This window comes from Octodon degus, unplaced genomic scaffold (genome assembly GCF_000260255.1).
Source record: "Octodon degus isolate 3935 unplaced genomic scaffold, OctDeg1.0 scaffold00005, whole genome shotgun sequence".
In the NCBI taxonomy this organism is placed as follows: domain Eukaryota; kingdom Metazoa; phylum Chordata; class Mammalia; order Rodentia; family Octodontidae; genus Octodon; species Octodon degus.
In genome coordinates, this window is record NW_004524581.1 from 8,276,045 (window position 1) to 8,295,413 (window position 19,369).

The 19,369-nt window shown below is 39.9% G+C and overlaps 1 protein-coding gene across 2 annotated transcripts in view; it reads right to left on the reverse strand.

Annotated features, from left to right (window-relative positions):
• Ipmk (inositol polyphosphate multikinase) overlaps window positions 1–19,369 on the reverse strand; it is a 70,833-nt gene that overhangs the window by 31,941 nt on the left and 19,523 nt on the right. The window contains exon 2 of one of the 2 annotated variants that reach the window (XM_023722462.1): window positions 8,926–9,020. In XM_023722462.1, coding sequence (XP_023578230.1) covers window positions 8,926–9,020 — 95 coding nt within the window. The remainder of the gene's footprint in view (window positions 1–8,925; window positions 9,021–19,369) is intronic. The other variant, XM_004623949.1, reaches the window with a different exon arrangement.

Here is a 19,369-nt window from a genome sequence, read left to right on the forward strand (position 1 = left end):
GTTAGCCAAAATGAACCTTTTCTCTTTGAAAGCCAATTACTGCAGGTATTTGTTACAGATAACAGAAAACTAACACAAAATGTATAACTTTATCTCCAGCCAACTGTCTCGAGTCTTAACTACACTTTTGTAAACCATCTCTTCATTAAACTGCCAGAGTGCAACACTTATTTCTTGACAGAACCTTGACTCATAGAGGACAATTTCCTAACCTAAGAAAAAATACCTACCACAAACCTAGTCAAATTTAATGCAGAAATTTTACAAAGAATTACCGGAACTGAGTTAAAGGACACCATCATTGCTCCTGCTTAGTACTGAATGAGAGGTCCTTAACAAAAAAATATGGGCTCAAAACAGTCACAGAAACTTTAGAATCACAAAAGATACAACTGCTGGACATGGCTGCACATGCCACAATCCCAGCACTTGGGAGGCTGAGGCAGGAGGACCAGCCTGAGTTCAAGGCCAGCCTGTGCTACACAGTAAGACCCTGTCTCAAAAAACTAGACAATAAAATGGTCTAAAAGGAAAGGCCCAAAGTCTCTTAGACACAAACAACTGAAAACAAGTTCAGAAATATGCAAATATCTATTCCATTTTTATATATTAGAAATCATTGTAAAAAATAATTTAAAAATACTGTAAGCCATGAAAACAAAAAATAAGGTACTAAGTACAAACCCAAATGATTATATAGATGACTTTTACAGCATAAAAACACATCTTCAAAAGAGATACGGTACAGCCTGAGAATGTAGGTCAGTGGGCAGTACCTGTTGTGCATGTGCAAGGTGCCGGGGTTAAGTCAGCGCCCGGGGAAAGAAAACAGTGTGTGACAGTTCAAGGCACCAACGCTGATGCCAGACTGCCTACTTTCAAATCCTGTGGCTACCATTCACTACTCAGATGATTTTGCTCAAATTATTTGAACTAATTATGCCTTAATGAGCATATCTATAAAATGAAATAACAATAGAGTCCATAGATTGTTGTAAGGATTAAATATTGGTGAAGAATCTACACAGGTACCTGGCACACAGCATTACAGAAATGCTAAATAAAATATAGAGATAAATGCTATGGAAAAAACACTCATATAGTAAATAATACCAATTCTTTTTAAATAGTTCATTTATTTTGACAAAAAAATCCTCCAAGAGAAAAAGGATTAAAGAATAAAAGTAAAAAATTTATAATAAATGAGATGTATTTCTGATCAATTAGATTTCATAAAAATAGAAAAAGATAATATTTAGTAAACCAAAAGACAATTCAGGAGCACCTACCAACATTCAGTGTTCAATTCAGTTTCACATGCTAAAATCTAGTCTGTAAAAATCTTATGTATACATAAAAATTCTTATTGAATATCACTGCTACATTGTTTTTTTTTTTAATTTTATTTATTTGTGTGTGGGGGGAAGCTCAGCCCACCAGGGGGCGGGGCTGGTGCTGGCATGTGGTGCTGGGGGATTGAACCGTGGTCCCTGTGCTTTGCCAAGCTTGTTCTAAGTAGGTGCTTTAGACCACTGAGCCATCTCACCAGCCCCTGCTACATTGTTTTTAGCGACAATAATTCTGCCTCCATTTATACAGTTAATTCATCCACTCAACTATTATGATCTACTAAAGTAAATGAAGTACAAGTGCAAGTAGACATGGTATATTATTAAAGCAAAAAAAAAAAAAAAAATTAGTACCTATATGTAATTTGTGATGGTAAGAAAATTGTATTTGACAGACACATCCCCCAAATATCTGAAAAGCTACCTCCTAAACTGTTACAAATATTTATTTCCATGGAAAGATATTAAGAAAAACAGTATTTAAGAATAAAATTTTTATTCTAAAATCACTATTTAAAATTTTTAATGACGAAATAGCAAGATCAGGGTTATTAAGTAATGGGTAGAATACGCCATGGCATACTCAATAAATGTTATTTTTTGGTATTATGAAATCACTAAAAGTCACACAAAAATTATGTGATGAAAAAAAGTTAGTTTACCTGCCTGAACTCCTGACCTGTTGCACTGCACACTGCCTTTCTAACCCGCAAGGAACCTGGGGAGCCCTGATGCGGACCTGGAAGGCCACCCACAGGCCAAGGTTGAGGCTTGGTCTCCAGGCTGCCATCACTTGGGGGCAGACCTGGCAGGAGGTGCGCAGGTCCACCCTTCAAAGGGCTGTGCAATCCTGGTCTCTTTCTTTATCGTTGCCTTTGGCCAGGGGTAAGCAACTTCACTCTACTACTCGCTCCCACCATAATATGCTGCCTTCCCATGGACCCAAAGAAACTGAGCCAAATAAACATGGATTGAATCCTCTAAAACTAGAAGCCAAAATAAGTTTTTGGTTTTTTTTCTTTTTACAAATCTACCATCTCAGGTTATAGTAATAGAAAGCTAACACATCTGGTAACATTATGGGTGTCTCTCAATGCCTAGATACATAATTGACCGCAAATAGAATGTAACTACATTTTGCAAATGAAAACATGTACAGTTAGCATAATATGCACAAGTACATTTACCACAAAAAAAGTCAAAATACTTTAAATCAGGTCTGTTCAAAAGAATATACAACGTATGGTTGTCCTAGCATGTATAAGCAAGCCCACAATTTTGATTACACAAAGACCCAACACTAGGGGATAAAAAACAAAACAATAACAAAGCATATTATGTAATATTCCAGACAATACAATTTCTAACCTACTGGTCTATAGCCCTTGTATTCTCAAAATTATAATTCATACAAATGTAGTGGCTATTAAGTTTGCTCATATATTCTGGGCTAACAAGTAAATAGATTATTCTTAAACTACTCGATGGGGGAAATTGAGTTCTTTGCAATAAGTCTAAACTGCAAAACTACCAATATGCGTATTTATATAGGTGAAATCTCACTAGCAATAAACTTCTAAGAAATCCATACTATAATTAAAATTTCATTTTCCCAGAAACTGAATTTCAAATGTAAAAGGAAAAGGTAAGGAAAAAACCATGTCTGAACAAAAACAGCCCTGAAAAATGCTGTGTACTGAGCAAAATGAGAACGTGGCGTCACTGTTCAAGCATCACATCTGGATCACAATATACCGCATGAATCTCAACGTAACTTATACAGATCTCCTAGGGCTATATGGAGCTTGGAGAAAATAGCTCACGGTCCACAATCAGACATCTAGATGGTGGAATTAAACTCAGAATACCAATCTGTGTAATTTTATGTAAAACCTATAATCTAGTATCAGGGCACTTTCCACATGAATCTGCATAAAGGCTATGTTCCAGCATCGTATCACTTATCACAACAGGAAAGAAAACAAACCTTCACTTTTTAAGAATACAACCCACTGTTAAGGACTGGATTATGTTTCACAAAATTCATGCATCTTAACACCTGACACTTCAACAGCATGAATGTATTTGGAGATAGCTCGGTTTTCCAGTATTGGGGATTGAGCCCAGGGCCTTTACCCTGAACTACACCCCTAGCCCTTTTAAAATTTTATACTTTCAGTGTTTTTCTGAATCACTAAATTGCCCAGGTTGGGCTCAAACTTGCCATCTTCTTACTTCAGCTTCCCAGAGTAAGCCACCAGCCCAGCTGAAGATAGTCTTTAAAGAAGTAATGAAGATTAAAATGAGTTTATTAGAGAGAGCTATAATCTGATATGATCATCATGTTTGAGAATAAGTGAATAGAGCTGGGCATGGACTGCACATGCCTGTAATCCCAGCACTCAAGAGGCTGAGACAGGAGGATCACCAAGAGTTCAAGGCCAGCCTGGAATACAAAGTAAATTCAAAGCTAGCCTCTACTGCAAAGCGAAACCCTGTCTCAAAAAGATTTTAAAAAAAGAGAGAGATTAGGATATAAGCACAAGTAGAGAAGACTGAGAAAGTAGCCCTCTACAAACCAAGGAGAGATGCCCTTAAAAGAAACCAATCCTGACAACACCCTGATGTGTTCTAACCACCAAAACTGAAAAAATAAATTTCAGTGGTTAAGCCCATCTCTGTGCAAAAATAACCACTGGAGAAAATAACTTGGTCTGCAGCCCCAGCAAATGAATATATCCACCCATTCCTTTCAGTATAATTTATTAGACTTGTGATATCTTCTTCTATTAGGCAGCTTCTAAGCTTGAGAACTTTCATGAGGTAAAAGAAACTGGCAAGATATTTAATATAGGCATAATGAAAGAACTTCCAATGGAAAAAATTATTCGCACACTTTCACATATGTAGTACTTAGTCCAACTACAACACAAAAACAAAAACCATCTACAATTCAAAACACAACAGTGAATGGGTATACTTTAATGATAGACTCACAAAACAGACTGAAGATAAAACAATACATAGGGGGAATCAAACATACCAGCAAATTTAAAGCCACACAGGATACCTCACAGGAACTGGGACACAGTGCCTGCCTGGCAAGCATGAGGTCCCGAGTTCAATTGCCAGTACCCCAAAAAAGAAAGAAACTGGTACAAACAGACACATAGACACTAACCAGTTTCATTGATTATGTAGCCAGGAACCACAAGTATTAGCTTGGAAAACAGAACATTAGATTAGTGCAATGCCTAAATATTCATAGACATCCCCATCTTTACAGCATATAGTTCAAGCATAAAGCTGTGAAAAGCATGTGAGTTTTCTATTCAAATACATTTTTATACAGCATGGCAAGTTTAAATTATATACAGTATTCTGAAAAAAACTTCTAAAGTGTTCTGAAATGCACAAGAGGCATCCCATAAACTGTACGACTACATACGATCTTCTGATAACTTCTCCCATAAGAGAATATGCATCAGTCTGAAGGCCAAAATGAGAAACCTCACCATGGTATAAGCAATGGACATTTACTATAAAGAATTATTAAGCACCAATAGAAGACTATAAGACATAAAGAGAATTCCTTAAGGTCCTACAGTTGAGAGAGCACCTTGGGAAGGACGCTCTTGGAGCGTCCATAAGAGTACAGTGCAACTATACAGGCAGGGCAGTCGATGGCTAGGCAGGCAGACACACATGGGGAGACATCCTCCACTGGCACCAGGAGACACACATGAAGAGGAGGTGAATGTAAAGCACTCAGGTGCCAGCTGACAGAAGGCCCCTCATGCCGGGGCTCTGGGGCTATGAGGATCTGTACGTCCAGTACACATCAGTCACCTGCACTACTGATGAGACAGCAGCAAAGCCCTTCCACCTACAATATATCTCCAACACTCTCCACCAAGAATATTTAATGGTATCCACATAATACATGAGAAATGCTTAAAGAAGTGAGCTTATAGTCAAAGGGGAAATAACAGAGAATCTGGAACTGAAGGGCAATAAATTGGTAAGTGGCAGAGTGGTTTATGGTACACTGACATTCAGAGTTTTCGTGTACTCTAGTATTATCTGCTCAGCTCTAGTATTTTAAGCTCAGTTTAGAACTTAAATACATGCTTAAGAGATCTCATTTAACACTTTAAGAAAAGTACAAACCAATAGCCCTTATGAATAAAGATGCAAAATGCCTTAACCAAATAGTAACAAAACAAATACACTGACACAGAAACATAGTTACACCTTGACCAAGTATAATTTATTCCCAGAAGAAAAAAAAGCAGGGTCATCTCATAAAATCTCTCAATACATAATATTAAAAGAATAAAAGATAAAAATGTGATGTCAAAACTTGTCACACAAATCTATTGAAGTCCATAAAAATAAATTCCAACTGGCTTTTGGCAGAAACTGACAAGCTGACCCTAAAATGCAAACTGAAATATAAAGAACCCAAAATAGTTAAGACAGATTTCAAAAAGAACAAAGCTGGAGGATTTATATTCCCCCAACTTCAAGATTCATTATATAGTTACAATGACCAAAGAGTACGGACAGACATTTAGATCAATGAAATTGAAAGAAAGCCTATAAGCCAGAATGAGCCAGTGATTTACTGCCTCTCAACCCCAAACTCACCCTGCCTAACCTGCAGAACTGAACAAAATTCCTCAAACATTTCTCATACATTTATAGTCAGCAGACTTTTGACAAAGCCCCTAAAACAATTTAATGGGGAATATGCTGTCCTGTCAACCAACAACACTGTGAGGGCGGACAGCCACATGCAAGGGGACAACGTAGCTTCCTGCCCCTTCACAGTAAAGAAAAGACCTACCATTAGCAATGAAGGAAATACAAATTCAAACAAGCTATGATGAGATAACATTTCACAACCACTAGGACGCCATTTAAACAAAAATGGAAAGCAAGCAATGGTGAGCATGTACAGCAAGTGGGACACTCACACGCTGCTGATGGGCATGTAAAAGACTACAGCCAGTTTAAGAAACAGTGGACCGGGGGCCTGGCCCTAGCTCAGGCCTTTAAGTGGCTGCTTCCACAAAGCTGTCAGCCTCAGGTTGCTGGAGTTCGAACCTCACAACTCTCCCGCTGGCCAAACGTGCCCTGAAGGCATTCGAAGAACAACAAAAATCCTTAAAAAAAAAAAAGAAGAAACAGTGGACAGTTCCTCAAAAGATTAAACCAAGTATTACCAAAGACCTAACCATTCCACCCTTGAACATGTACTTGAAAGAAATAGAAACATGCTCAAATACACATGCAGGAACATGGCAGCACAACTAACAAAACAGGTAAGCTAACCCAAATGTCTAATAAGTGAATGGGTGAGCAAAATGTATATAAGCACAACAGAATACTATACAGTTACTAACAATAAATGAAGCACCTGCACATGCTATGAGACAGATGAACCTAAACACAAGAGGTCACAGTTTATATGACTCCATTCACAAAATTACTGGGGTGGGTTGTAGAAGACCACCAGGTGGGCTCTCCTTAGAAGAGCATCTGTCTCCACTTTGGCTAAATAGGCCCTGATTCCACGTATTGCTATGTACAGAGCTGGCCACAGTATTCATCCCCTCAAGTAGCTTAAGCACTGCACTGGGTCTAGCCCACATGCTCATGTGTGGTCATCAGAGCAATGGTGGGAGGGGCAACACGATAGGTCAGAGCCACCCTACCCACAGCCTCCAACCAGTACACGGGAGCTAGGCGGACCAAGAGCTGGGCTGGGATTGAGCCATAATATATCTCAGCCAGGACAATTACACATCAAAGATGAGGCTCCGACCCCTAAGAACAAGGTGCTTCCTCAAGTTGCGCATGCAGATCCCACTTTCTGTGTACCCCTCTCTACATACTGCGGAGGCGCTGTCCGCCTGCTCCCTGGACAAGCTCACAGCACTGTACTCCCCACTCTCTCAGGGTTCACACCCACTGCCCTGTTCACCAATTAATAAAACCCAGGTCCAGTCCTAGGTAGAGACCTCTGTTCTGGTCAGCCATTGTTCTAACTGGACTTGGGGGCGCTTGGCTGCCCACATCCACAGATGTGTGTTAGTTTCTTTATTCTCGCCATGGATTGCACTGGAAGTAGAAGACTGGAACTACCTACTGGAATTACAATAATTTTCCCCTGGAATTACAAATGCAAACTCCTCTGGGCCAAAGAGGTCCAGAGGGCTTTCTACAGTGGGTGACTAGAGCATGGCGATCTGGTTTGGGGAAGAGGAAGTGATCTGTCAATTACAAAATTTCAGGACACGTGTGCTGAACAGTTCCCAGAGCTTTGGCCAGGGACCCAATTAGAAAGGGGCACCTTCAATTCCTCCAGAGAACCTGAGCACGTTTGTGATAGGACCCTACAACTGAGGTCAGCCTGAGTAGTGGGAGCTACAAGACAGCGTTCACTGAGCTCTGACTGCTATGTTCTGCCTGCACTGCAGTCCGCTCACATGCTGTAGTGTGATTATACACACTTTTACTTGGCCCAAACTTATTCTGCAAAGCCTGTTTTTTTTCCTGTCTTTAATAACAGAATACATTTTTTACCTTTTGCATTTGTTTTGACCAATTCTTAAAACAAGAAAAACCCAGAAACTGCCTCTGTAAGGAAACCCCAAAACCCACTAACACTGCTATGAACAGGCAAATTCAAAGAATACAGATTGGTGGCAATGCAGCAGCATGGCTCACCTGACAGAGGGTACACAGTTTTCTTCTCCCACCACCTCCCACACTGGGGACCGAACCTGGGGCCTCATGAAGGCTGGACAAGCATTCTAGCACTGAGTTACATCCCCAGCCCTTCTTGCAGATCTGATTTTGAAGAAGGGTCTTGTTAAGTTGCCAAGGTTGACCTCAAATTTGCATTCTTCCTGCTCTGGCTCTCAAGGAGCTAGCACTACAAGTGTGTGCCACACATCTGGCTATAAATCCATTTTTGTCAACTGCCTCCTCAACCTGGTGCTACAATGCTGGAGACAGAAGCCAGGGACTCTAGCATGCTACCCAAGTGCTTTATCACTGAACATCTCCAACCCAAGGATTTTTCTTTTGAGCAATGAAAACACTTTGAAATTAGATAAGAGGGGAAGTCACAGAACATTGTGAACACACTAAAATAAAAACATTCTCAGTTACATGGTTAATTAGATGTTAAGGATGCCCTCTTCTCCCCTTTGGAGATTTACCACGCAAGTTAGCACACTGCAGACTGTAAGGAACTCTATAGGAAAAAAACACTTCTTTAACTTAGCATTTCTGAGAACTACAAACACACCCAGCCAAGTGTTTTTCAAATTGTGGGTTCACAACTCCTTGATTGAAATCAATTTAGTGATTCAGAATAAGAATCTTTAAGAAATGAGTAGAACAAAAAATACTAGACTATATCACATACAGTAAAAGACAAACAATGCCATGAAGGTCTTTTATACGCAGTAAACTGGGACATATTGTCCAATGTATTTTTTTACTGTGAGTTACCACCAGAAAATGCTGAAAAACACTTAGAATACAGCAAAACAAATCTTACCTTACTTACCATATCATAAAATTCCAGCTCTCTTGGGCCCCTTGGAGGTGGCTGTAACTGTTTCAACACTGTGCCATCTGGATGTTGCAATATTCCTATGAGACAGAAATTTAATGCTTTAATTATAATAAACCTTGTTTCAGGGCCAGCCTGATAGCTCAGCTGACTAAAGCCTCTCCTTAGAGTGTAGCAGCTGGGGTTCGATCCCTGGCATGCTGTGCCGGTCCCGCCCGTGGGTGTGCTGAGACAGCAATTGAGGCTGGGTGTGGTAGCACTCGCCTATAATCCCAGCACTTGGGAGGCTGAAAACAGGAGGATCACTACAAGTCCAACCTACATAGTGAAACCCTGTAGAACCTGTCCCAAATACAGGGGAGGAAAAAACAAACAAACTTGTTTCACAAGATAGATTTGTTCCTGAGGGACCAGGTAAACCAGTTTCATAAATTTAATGGTTTATTTTTATTTCTTTCAGAAAGGTTAACACTCAACAAGCTGTTTCAGTACTTACTGTATGCAAAGCACCAGAACACACATTAAATCACATAACTTTATTGTCTCTAATCATTACTCCTTGATAGCCCCCTCAGACTCTATAATAAATACAGCAAATGTGTAAATTTGTTTAGAAATTCCTCAGTGACAGATTTGTTATGAGATGCTAAGTTCTGGTAAAAAGAAACAAGCTAAAAGCTATAGCACAAATTGATCCAACTTTCATACACAGAAATCAAATGTATGTTAACAGTAACTAAACAGAATGCCCTACTTGGTAAAGTATTTTAAGTCTCTGTTATCTATTAAAAAAAAAAAAAAAAAAAAAAAAAAAAAAAAAAAAATTTCCTGAGTCAGATACACTGTGTGCAGGTGCACACAGAGTACATGAATTATCTGGCCACTGGGAAGAGAGGGGGCTAAAATCAAGCACCAACCACAGGACAGAACCAGAGCATTTCTGTGACCTCCCACACAAAAGGAAAGCCTTCTGTAAACACCACTATGCATGTATTAACTAGCTCTATCCCTGGAATCCTAAATGCCCATTTCCTAACTTAAATATTAAATTTTCACATAACCAAATTTCACAAAATCACGCTAGCTAAAATATAGTTCAAAAAAATCTATTTAGAATTATGATAAAACATTGCACTTGAGTTTCTATTTCTTTGCACACATTAAGGATGTTTAATTATTTAACAATGTAGAATTTAATCAACAAAAGCAAAGCAAAAGGTTTCAAGGAAGAAAATCAAGTTTAAGACCTAGACACAGACTAGAAAGAAGGTAAATATTAATACCTATGGATACGATTAGTTGATAAATAGTCAAAACATTTGAGGAAGTCAAGGACATTATAAAGCACATAAAAATTACTAAAGAGAATGAAGGCTGGGACTTAGGACACAACCTTTATTCCTGTGGTTATGACACTCCCTCTGGGACTAATGGAGTGACAGATGCAAAGAAGCCTTCATAAACACAATTCCACTGTGAAAACAAGGGTATTCACAAGCAGAGGGCCACAGCTGCTTTGAGACAAATGCCTGTTCTAGCTAAAGGTGAGTTTCCCTTCAAACAAGTAGATTTTATGAGGAAAGTAGAAGTTCCTCAAGCTATACATAACAGTGTGGGATAGAAGGATGAATTATGGATTGTAACACAGAAGTGGGCCAGGGAGATGGCTCAGTAGAATAAGCGCTTCCCTGGCAAGAGCAAGGGCCTGAGTTCAATCTCTGGTTCCGCCAAAAAACAAAAAGCAAAAATCACAAAAGCCCCAACACAAAAATATATTGTTGAGTCCACTACTCACCTTACAACATAATCCTTCGAGTTTTGTAAGAAGGAAGTGGTAATCTCTAAATTCCAAGATCCAACATAAACCAACAGCATCTGAAAGTGAAGCCAAATCTTCACCCTGACCTCCACCAAACTCAAAAACTGTCAAGATTTTTTTAAAAAGGCATCTTAAAAGGTTGACTGCAGTGTAGCACCAGTTCTACTAAATGCCAGCAGGAAATATTTATTAGCCCTCACATAACAGAGAAAGTTCATTGTTACAGTTTAAACATCCCCCCGCAAAGCCTTGTGCACTCACCAGGGGCTTTAGGGAGTGACTGGACTGGGTGTGTTATACTGGTTTAGCCCACTAACTGGTTTAGCATAGTTCGGAGTAATGGGATGGCTGAAGAGGAAAGACCTACCCAGGCTGTAGCGTACTGACCAACAGGCTTGTAGTCTACATGGTGTGAAAAGGGAAAGGAAGAAACCTTGTACTTTCCACCTGTGGAGCAGAGAACTGCTGCTCTCTGCCACGCCCCTCTGTCTTGGAGCCAGAATAAACCCTTCCTCCTAGGACTTGTGGTATTCTGCCCTAGCAACAAGAAAGTAACTAAAACAGGCATGTACTCTATGAAAAAAAGAAAACAAAAAAACTGTCTTCACTTACCAATGTTCTTTAAATGCTTTAAACAGAAAATTGAGACATATTAAAAATATCAAGAGAAAATGTGGGCTGGGGATATAGCTCAGTGGAATAAGCGCATGCCTGGCAAGCACAAGGTCCTGAGTTCAATCCCCAGGACCACCAAAAAGAGAGAGAGAGAGAGAGAGAGAGAGAGAGAGAGAGAGAGAGAGAGAGAAAGAAAATGTAATAATTAGGTGACATAGTTGACCCAATGATTACAATGAACAAAGATACTGAAACAAAATTCCTGAATATGCTAAGGGAATTATAGGGGAAAAACAAACACTGAAAAAAATGAGGCATTTTAGGAGAGAAATACAAACTAAAAAGAGAAGCTTTAGAACTAAAAAGAATATATGAAATTTTAATTTTAGGATTGAGCTAACAAGTAATCACAGAAGAGCAACAAATATTAAGAAACAGTAATGAATATTAAGATGGACAGCAAATAGGTAAATTAAAGCCAAGAGAAAGAGTTCCTAAAAAGAAAAAAGGAACAGAGCATTAGAATCTGTGGGTATTATCAAGCACTTCAAAAAGCATGCAGTTGCAGTGTCAAACGGTAGAAAGATCATAAAGAGATTTTCAGGCTTCCATTGTGGACCTAGGATACAGAAAGCTGCAAACAGCACTGCTCCCACCTAAAATAAAACAAAACAAAAAAACCAGATAATTCACAACATTGTAACTTTTCTCGAAATCATTAACTAAAATTAATTTAACAAAAAGCAAAAAAATCTAAGGAAAGATATAGAAAAAGCAGGTGGGAACACTGGCTCGTCTGTGGAAAAGCAGGGCAAGATGGAGCTGCCTTACAAGGAGGTGAATGATTGAGGTAAAAGTTTACAGGAATGAATGCAGCCAAGAGCAGGACAGGCTGAGGCACCAATGCCCAGGCTTACGTACCTGGAGCATCTGCTCCAGGGGCTTCCCTTCTGGGCTTTAAGGAAAAACACTGGGCCAGGTCAGAAATCCAGAAAGAGTTATCCTCAAAGGTACAGACCATCAGGAGGGAAATACTACTTCTCTAAGAGAGAAAGACCCTTTTCCCCTGTGAAAAAAAAGGCCTTACCAGGGTAACAACAGCAAACCCTGTGGTCCCTAAGGTACAGGAAGATCCACTGTGACTGTGGAACAGTTTAAAAAACAAATTATCCCCTAACTCTAGGGAGCTAGGGTTATAAGTTCAAGTGAAATAAACTATACTAAGTCCTAACTTCAGAACTAGCACAAAAGGACTGAAAAGACACAAAACAAAAGCTGACCCCCCACAGCAGAAGGGCAGGGTCCTGAACGAGCCCCTCACCGGCCGACTCAGGGCCACAAGGCTTGCCTTTCACTGAGACTGGACCAGAAAACAGAAAAAAACCTACTGCCCAGCATCAGGCTAGCAATCATCAGGCAAAAACCAACAGTACCCCACATACACTAGGGGCATGGGTACAAGCAACGAGAAAACTCTCTCTCAGGCATGGGTGTACAAAAGACAAAGCAGAGTTAAACAGAAGTACTGAGAAAAATGCCCTGGCGTGCCGTCTCCACCCTAACCCCCATGAAGTAAAACCAGAGGAATTTCAAATCCATGGTGCACTGGCTGTGGATGAGTCACTCTGGGTTGCCACACAAAATGCCAGAGTGGTCAGCTTCAACAGTGTGGAGGGCCACCTGAGGACTCTCCTTCAAAGAGCAATTGTCTCCATTTTGGCTGTGCCTGACCCTATTTCCACGTACTGATAGGTACAGAGCTGGCTAGGACTTTTCCTTATCCCTTCAGTTGGCTTTAAGCAATACGTATCAGTCTAGTCAAGATGCTCATGGTAGGCTTTGAAGACAGCACACGTTTCCCTGATAACCCACACCTGCTGCTCTTTAATATGAGCTGTGTGGAGACAGGACAGAGGAAGAACTAATGCCCCACGCTGTTGGCTTGGATCGAGTTTTGAGATAGAGGCTATGACTTTCTGGGGCTTGAAAGGTTACAAATCAGAGCTGAAGCACCAGACCCCAAACATGAGATACTATCTCAACTGTGTGATGCAGACTACTCTCTGCATGTTCTCTCTGCACAATGCAGAGGTAAATATAGGCCTCCTACCTAACCCAGCTCACAATACTTACCTACTTCCTACCATTCGCAGTAATTCATCCTCAAGCCACTCCTCCTTTATGACTGAATGAAACCTGGATTTGGCCCTGGGTCGAGGCCTTTATTCCAGACAGCCATCTTTGTGGTTGTACTTAGGGCCTGCTGGCTCCCCATAATGATAAATATGCTTTAGTGTCTTTATTCTCACTGTGGTTTGCATTGGAAGTGGTAGACTGGAATTAATCTGATAGAATCCCAATAACTTTTCCTTGGGATTACAGATATAAAGTCCTTGGACCAAGAGGAGGACCAGGAAGGACTCTCTACATGATAGTACATACTTACTCCCAGTAGCTTGGAAGGCCAGAAGACTCAGATCAAGGCACTGCTGGACCAGCAGCTGGTGAAGACTCTTAGCTCACAGGCCATTTTCACATAGCATCCTTGTAAGGTTGAAAGAGAGCCGCTCTCTAGTGTCTCCTCTTAGGACAGTCTTGTGAGAGCAGAGCTGTCCCTTTAGGACCTCTTTTAACCTCACTACCTCCATAAAAGTTCTGTCTGCAGTCAAGTGTGGTGGTGTACACTGTGGTTCCAGCAACCTGGGAAGGCAGGAAAGCTGCAGGTTGCGACCTACCCTGGGCAACTTAGTTTATTCATAAATAAAAATAAAAAGGGCAGGAGGACGTAGCTAAATTCAAAGGCCTTGGGTTCATCATCACCCACCTCAAAAACAAAAACAAAAACAACAACAAAAAAAAATCCTATAGGCAAGAGGGAGAGACTTTAACCTTGGAGATACAAACAATCCATACTGGACAGTAAATTTATTTCTTTATTTTTATTTTATTTTATTTTATTGGTGGAACCGGGGATTGAACTCAGGCCCTTGCGCTTACCAGGGAAGTGCTTATTCCACTGAGCCATCTCCCCGGCCCTATTTCTTTATTTTTATGTATTTAGTACAGGGTCTACAAGGTCTCACTATACATAATCAGCCTCCCAAGCACTGGGATTACAGGCACACGACACAATGCCCAGTCTCAATCACTGCCTCAGTGTGCCCTGGGGTTAGGGCCAGCAGGGCACACTGGGATCAAACTCTGTTCCCTACAGCTGTCTAAACAGGTACTTTAATCCTGCTGAGCAACCTGGTTGGCCCTTGGACAGTAAAACTTAACAACAACAAAATTCAATCTATTTCTGACTAAAGTGCCTTAAATCACCAAAATAACAGTAAATCAAAGGAGGTATGCATTTCAGGAATAAATACTGTTGGTTTCAGTTGCAGCAATCCTACTGCAGCATGTGCTAACCACCAGAATTTAGTAAAATTTACAGAACAAGTGAGTAAGCAAGAAAAAGAACACTGTCTAAAGATAAAGCAATATACAAACTAGTTTCAGAGCTAACACTGATACTAGAATTCTCAGACAGATGAACTTAAAATAACTATGTTAAAGGCTAAAAGAAAAAAGGTAACATGCATGAAAAGCTGAGAGATTTTTTATTTGTTGGCCATTTGTCTTCTGTGAAGTATATTTTCATCTCTCTCGCCCATTTTTTGACTGCATCTTTAATTTCAGGTGACTTAACTTTTGATTTTTTTTTTTTCATATTCCAAAATATTGGTCCTACATCTGAGCAGAAGCCGACAAAACTTCTCCCATTCTGTAGGTGTCTTTTCACTGTACTGATGGATTCTTCTGCTGTTCAACATCTCTGACCATTAAAGAAATGCAAATTAAAACAACTCAGATTCCATCTCATTCCAGAAAGAATGGCACTCCTGAAGAAATTAAATGCTAACAAATGCTGGCAAGGCCATGGTAGAAGAATACTCCCCCCCCATTGTTGAGAAGAATGCAAACTAGTACAAGAATTATGGCAATCAGTATGGTGATTACTCAAGAACTGAAATTAGAAATTCCATATGACCCAGCTTCACCCTAATAGATGTCTTCCTCAAAGAGCTTAAGTCATCGCACTACCATGACACCTGCACACCAATGTGTATGGAAGCAGCCTGTCTACCCACCAACAGACGAGTGGAACAAGAAAATGTGGCACTGATATAAAATGGAATACTACTCAACTACAAAGAATGACAAATTTAAGACACATGTAGGAAATTGGCTATACCTGGAAAAAAAATATAACATTGTGAAATGAAACAAACACAATCTGAATATCATTTGGTATCTCTTTTTCAGGTGAAGAGAAATACAAACAAAATGATGAGGAACAGAGACAGGGACAAGGGAATGGATCTCTCACAACACAGAAAAGTGGTCCAAGGGAAAGGAGTAAGGAGGAAAGGAAGGGAAACTAGAATGAAGACATGTTACAGACAGGAACCTGGTAACCTGACCAAAGTGAACATTATGCGCCATAGCATGAGCTAAGACAGATGACATCAACAAGAATGAAATATAAAACAAGGGAACTGGAGGAGGAAGGTGGGAAGGGGAAAGAGATTTTAAAAAGGAAAGAAAACATGCTACACAGTGTTCATGTAAACACTCCCCAAGACGATTGTAAATTATATGAATTGCAAACATGTACAAATAAATTAAGGTCCACAGGACCTATCCGGTCCAAACCCAGGCACGCAGCATGAGTGATACCCTCTTCCGCACCCTTGGGATGCCATCACCACTCTACAGCTCCCCCCCAAACGCCCGCCCAGTGAGTAAGGAGTTAGAACTTCTGCCGTGTTCTCGAGACCCCCAGATCCAGCCCTAGCCCAGGCCCAGTAAGTGTGTGGGAGAGCTTCCCCTCTCCCCTACACCCCTTTGTCCCCTTCAGACTCAGCTCAGGCCTCAGCTCAGGCCTGGGGTGAAACTCTGCAGCTGCAGTCCCTGCAGAGACAGTAGGGGACAGAAGCACCCAGCTAGTCCAGGAGCAGAACATCTAGCCAGAGGGGCACAAGAGGTTCACTCCCAAGGGCTGCAGCAGGAAGGAGCTGAGCACAGCAGCCAGACCCGAGCCAGGCACAACGGGATAAATTCGAACTTTGTAGATCTGCACCTGAATTTCAGTAGGTGCTAAGGTTATAACTGAACCAAAGCTTTACAATAAAGGTCAGAAGACAGTACTATACAAAATGATGAGAAGGAGCAAAATGCAATCCCAGAACCCAAGCCCACCCACAAGTGCAGAGGACACTAGTACAGAACAAATTGGGAATCACACAGCTGAAACCAATCAACAGCATCTGAAATAAAGAAACAACTGCAGAAAGATATAGAAGAATTCTGATCGGAAATAAAAAAAGAAATCTCTGAATTAATACCATCTGCAGTAAAGAATCAAATGCAGGAACGTGGCGGAAACCCAATGCCCATGCAGAAAAAGTGCAGAGAACACTAGCTCAGCTGAAATATGTGAATTAATAGCATCAAAAGTAAATAAGCAACAGCAGAAAGGTATAGAGGAACTCAACAGAATTAACTTCTGAAATAAAAAAAGAAATCTCTGAATTCATACCATCTGAAGTAAAGAATCAAATACAAAAACATATGGAGGAAACCAAATCTGAAAAAAACTCTGCAGTAAAAGAATTAATAGCTGCTTCTAAAGAAGACACTGATTAAAAAATGGAGAAGATTAGAAAAATGAAGGATGCCTTGAATGAGCAATACAGGAAAGAAATAGATTCCATGAAGCAGAGTCAAACAGATAAAGAGGAACTTAAAATCTCAATCACAAGCTTGCAAAGCCGTTTGAATGAAAGTAAAGACAGTTTCAGATCTTGAAGACACTGGTGCAGCTAGTGAAAAGGTAAGAAAAGATCTCTTAAAAACAACTAGGATGCAGGAAAAAATAATTCATCACTTGCAAGACGATGCAAAGATGAACAATGTGAGACTAATAGACATCAATGAGAAAGAAGGAGTCAATACAAAAGACATTAAAAAAATATGGGCAGAAGTAATAGCAGAAAACTTCTCAAATATGAGGAAACAATCTGACATTCAGGTAACTGAAGCATACAGAATGCCAAAGAACCTCAACCCAATGAAAAACACACCAAGACATATAGTAGTCAAGATCCCAGAAATGCAGCACAAGAATAATCTACCGAAAGCCGCTAGAGAAAAGAAGCAGATCACATTCAAAGGAAAACTCATCAGAATTACGGCCGACTTCTCTTCACAAACCAAGAAGGCAAGAAGAGCATGGAGCAGAGTACTTCAGGTCCTCTATGAAAACAAATTCCAGCCCAGACTACTATACCCTGCAAAACTCTCTTTTAAGATTGAAGGGGAAGTGAAATACTTCTATGACAAAGAACAATTAAAGAATTTCATGATGACAAAGCCAACCCTACACAGGCTCCTGAAAGATGTTCTAGAGAGGGACCAAAATGATCAGAACTCCACGAAAGAGAACAGAAGCAACCAACTAAACAGGGCGAACAATTAAACATAGGAGAAAAAGGAGGAAATGACAACAGGTAAATAACATGTCAATCGTAAGTCAACACATCTCCATTATAACCATCAATGTAAATGGACTCAATTCACCAATTAAGATAAATAGACTAGCACAGTGAATTAGGAAACAAAATCCAACAACCTGCTGTATACAAGAAACACACTTAACTCATAAAGACATTCACAGACTGAAAGTCAAAGGATGGAACACAATACTACATGCCCCAGCACCTCAGAAAAAAGCAGGGGTAGCAATCCTATTCTCAGACAGTCTCAACTTCAAACCAACAATGATCAAGCGAAATAAAGAAGGCCACTACATACTGGTTAGGGGAAAAATTCAAGAGGAAGAGGTAACACTCATAAATATGTATACACCAAACACGGGAACACCCAACTATATAAAACAAATCTTAATGGACATGAAAAATCTAATATCCAATACCACAGTCTTAACAAGAGACCTTGACACCCCCTTATCACAAAAAGATAGGTGACCAGACAAAAAATTACCAAAAAGTAACAGAACTGAACCAGAGCTTGAAACAAATGGACTTAGTGGACATATACAGATTTTTCTCAGCTGCACATGGGTCATTTTCTAAAACAGACCACATACTGGTCCATAGGTCATGCTTAAGAATATGCAAGAAAACAAATTATCCCATGAATACTGTCTGACCACAGTGCAATGAAACTGGAAATAAACAACAAAAGAAACCAGAAAAGCCCCCTAAGTACATGGAAATTAAACAATACCCTACTAAGCAATCAATGGGTCACAGATTAAGTTCAACAATATCTACAATTCAATGAAAATTCAAACACAACTTATCGGAATTTATGGGATGCGATGAAAGCAGTTCTCAGAAGGAAATTTATAGCTGTGAACTCATATATTAAGAAAACAGAACGGGAACAAATAAACGCCTAGTGCTGCACCTCCAACAACTAGAAAAGGAAGAGCAAACCAAACCCAGCACCCAAAGACAGGAAGAAATCTTAAAAATCAAAGCAGAAATGAATTTATTTGAGATGAAGAAGAGAGCTCGAAGAATTAACGAATCAAAAAGCTGGTTCTTTGAAAGATTAAATAAAATCGATAAGACCCTAGCTAACCTCATCAAAAAGAGGAAAGAAAAAATTCAAATACAGGGGCCGGGGAGATGGCTCAGTGGAATAAGCGCTTCCCTGGCAAGCGCAAGGGCCTGAGTTCAATCCCTGGTAACGGAAAAAAAAAAAAAAATAAATTCAAATACAAGGAATAAGGAATGAAAAGGGTGTAATCACCACAAACCTAGTGGAAGTTCAGAAGATTATCAATAGCTACTTTGAGAATCTTTACTCTCACAGAATAGAACACAGATGAAATGAACAGATTTCTAGAAAAGTACAAATTATCAAAACTGAATCCACGTCAATAATTTCTGACATTGCCAATTAAACAGAAGACCCAAT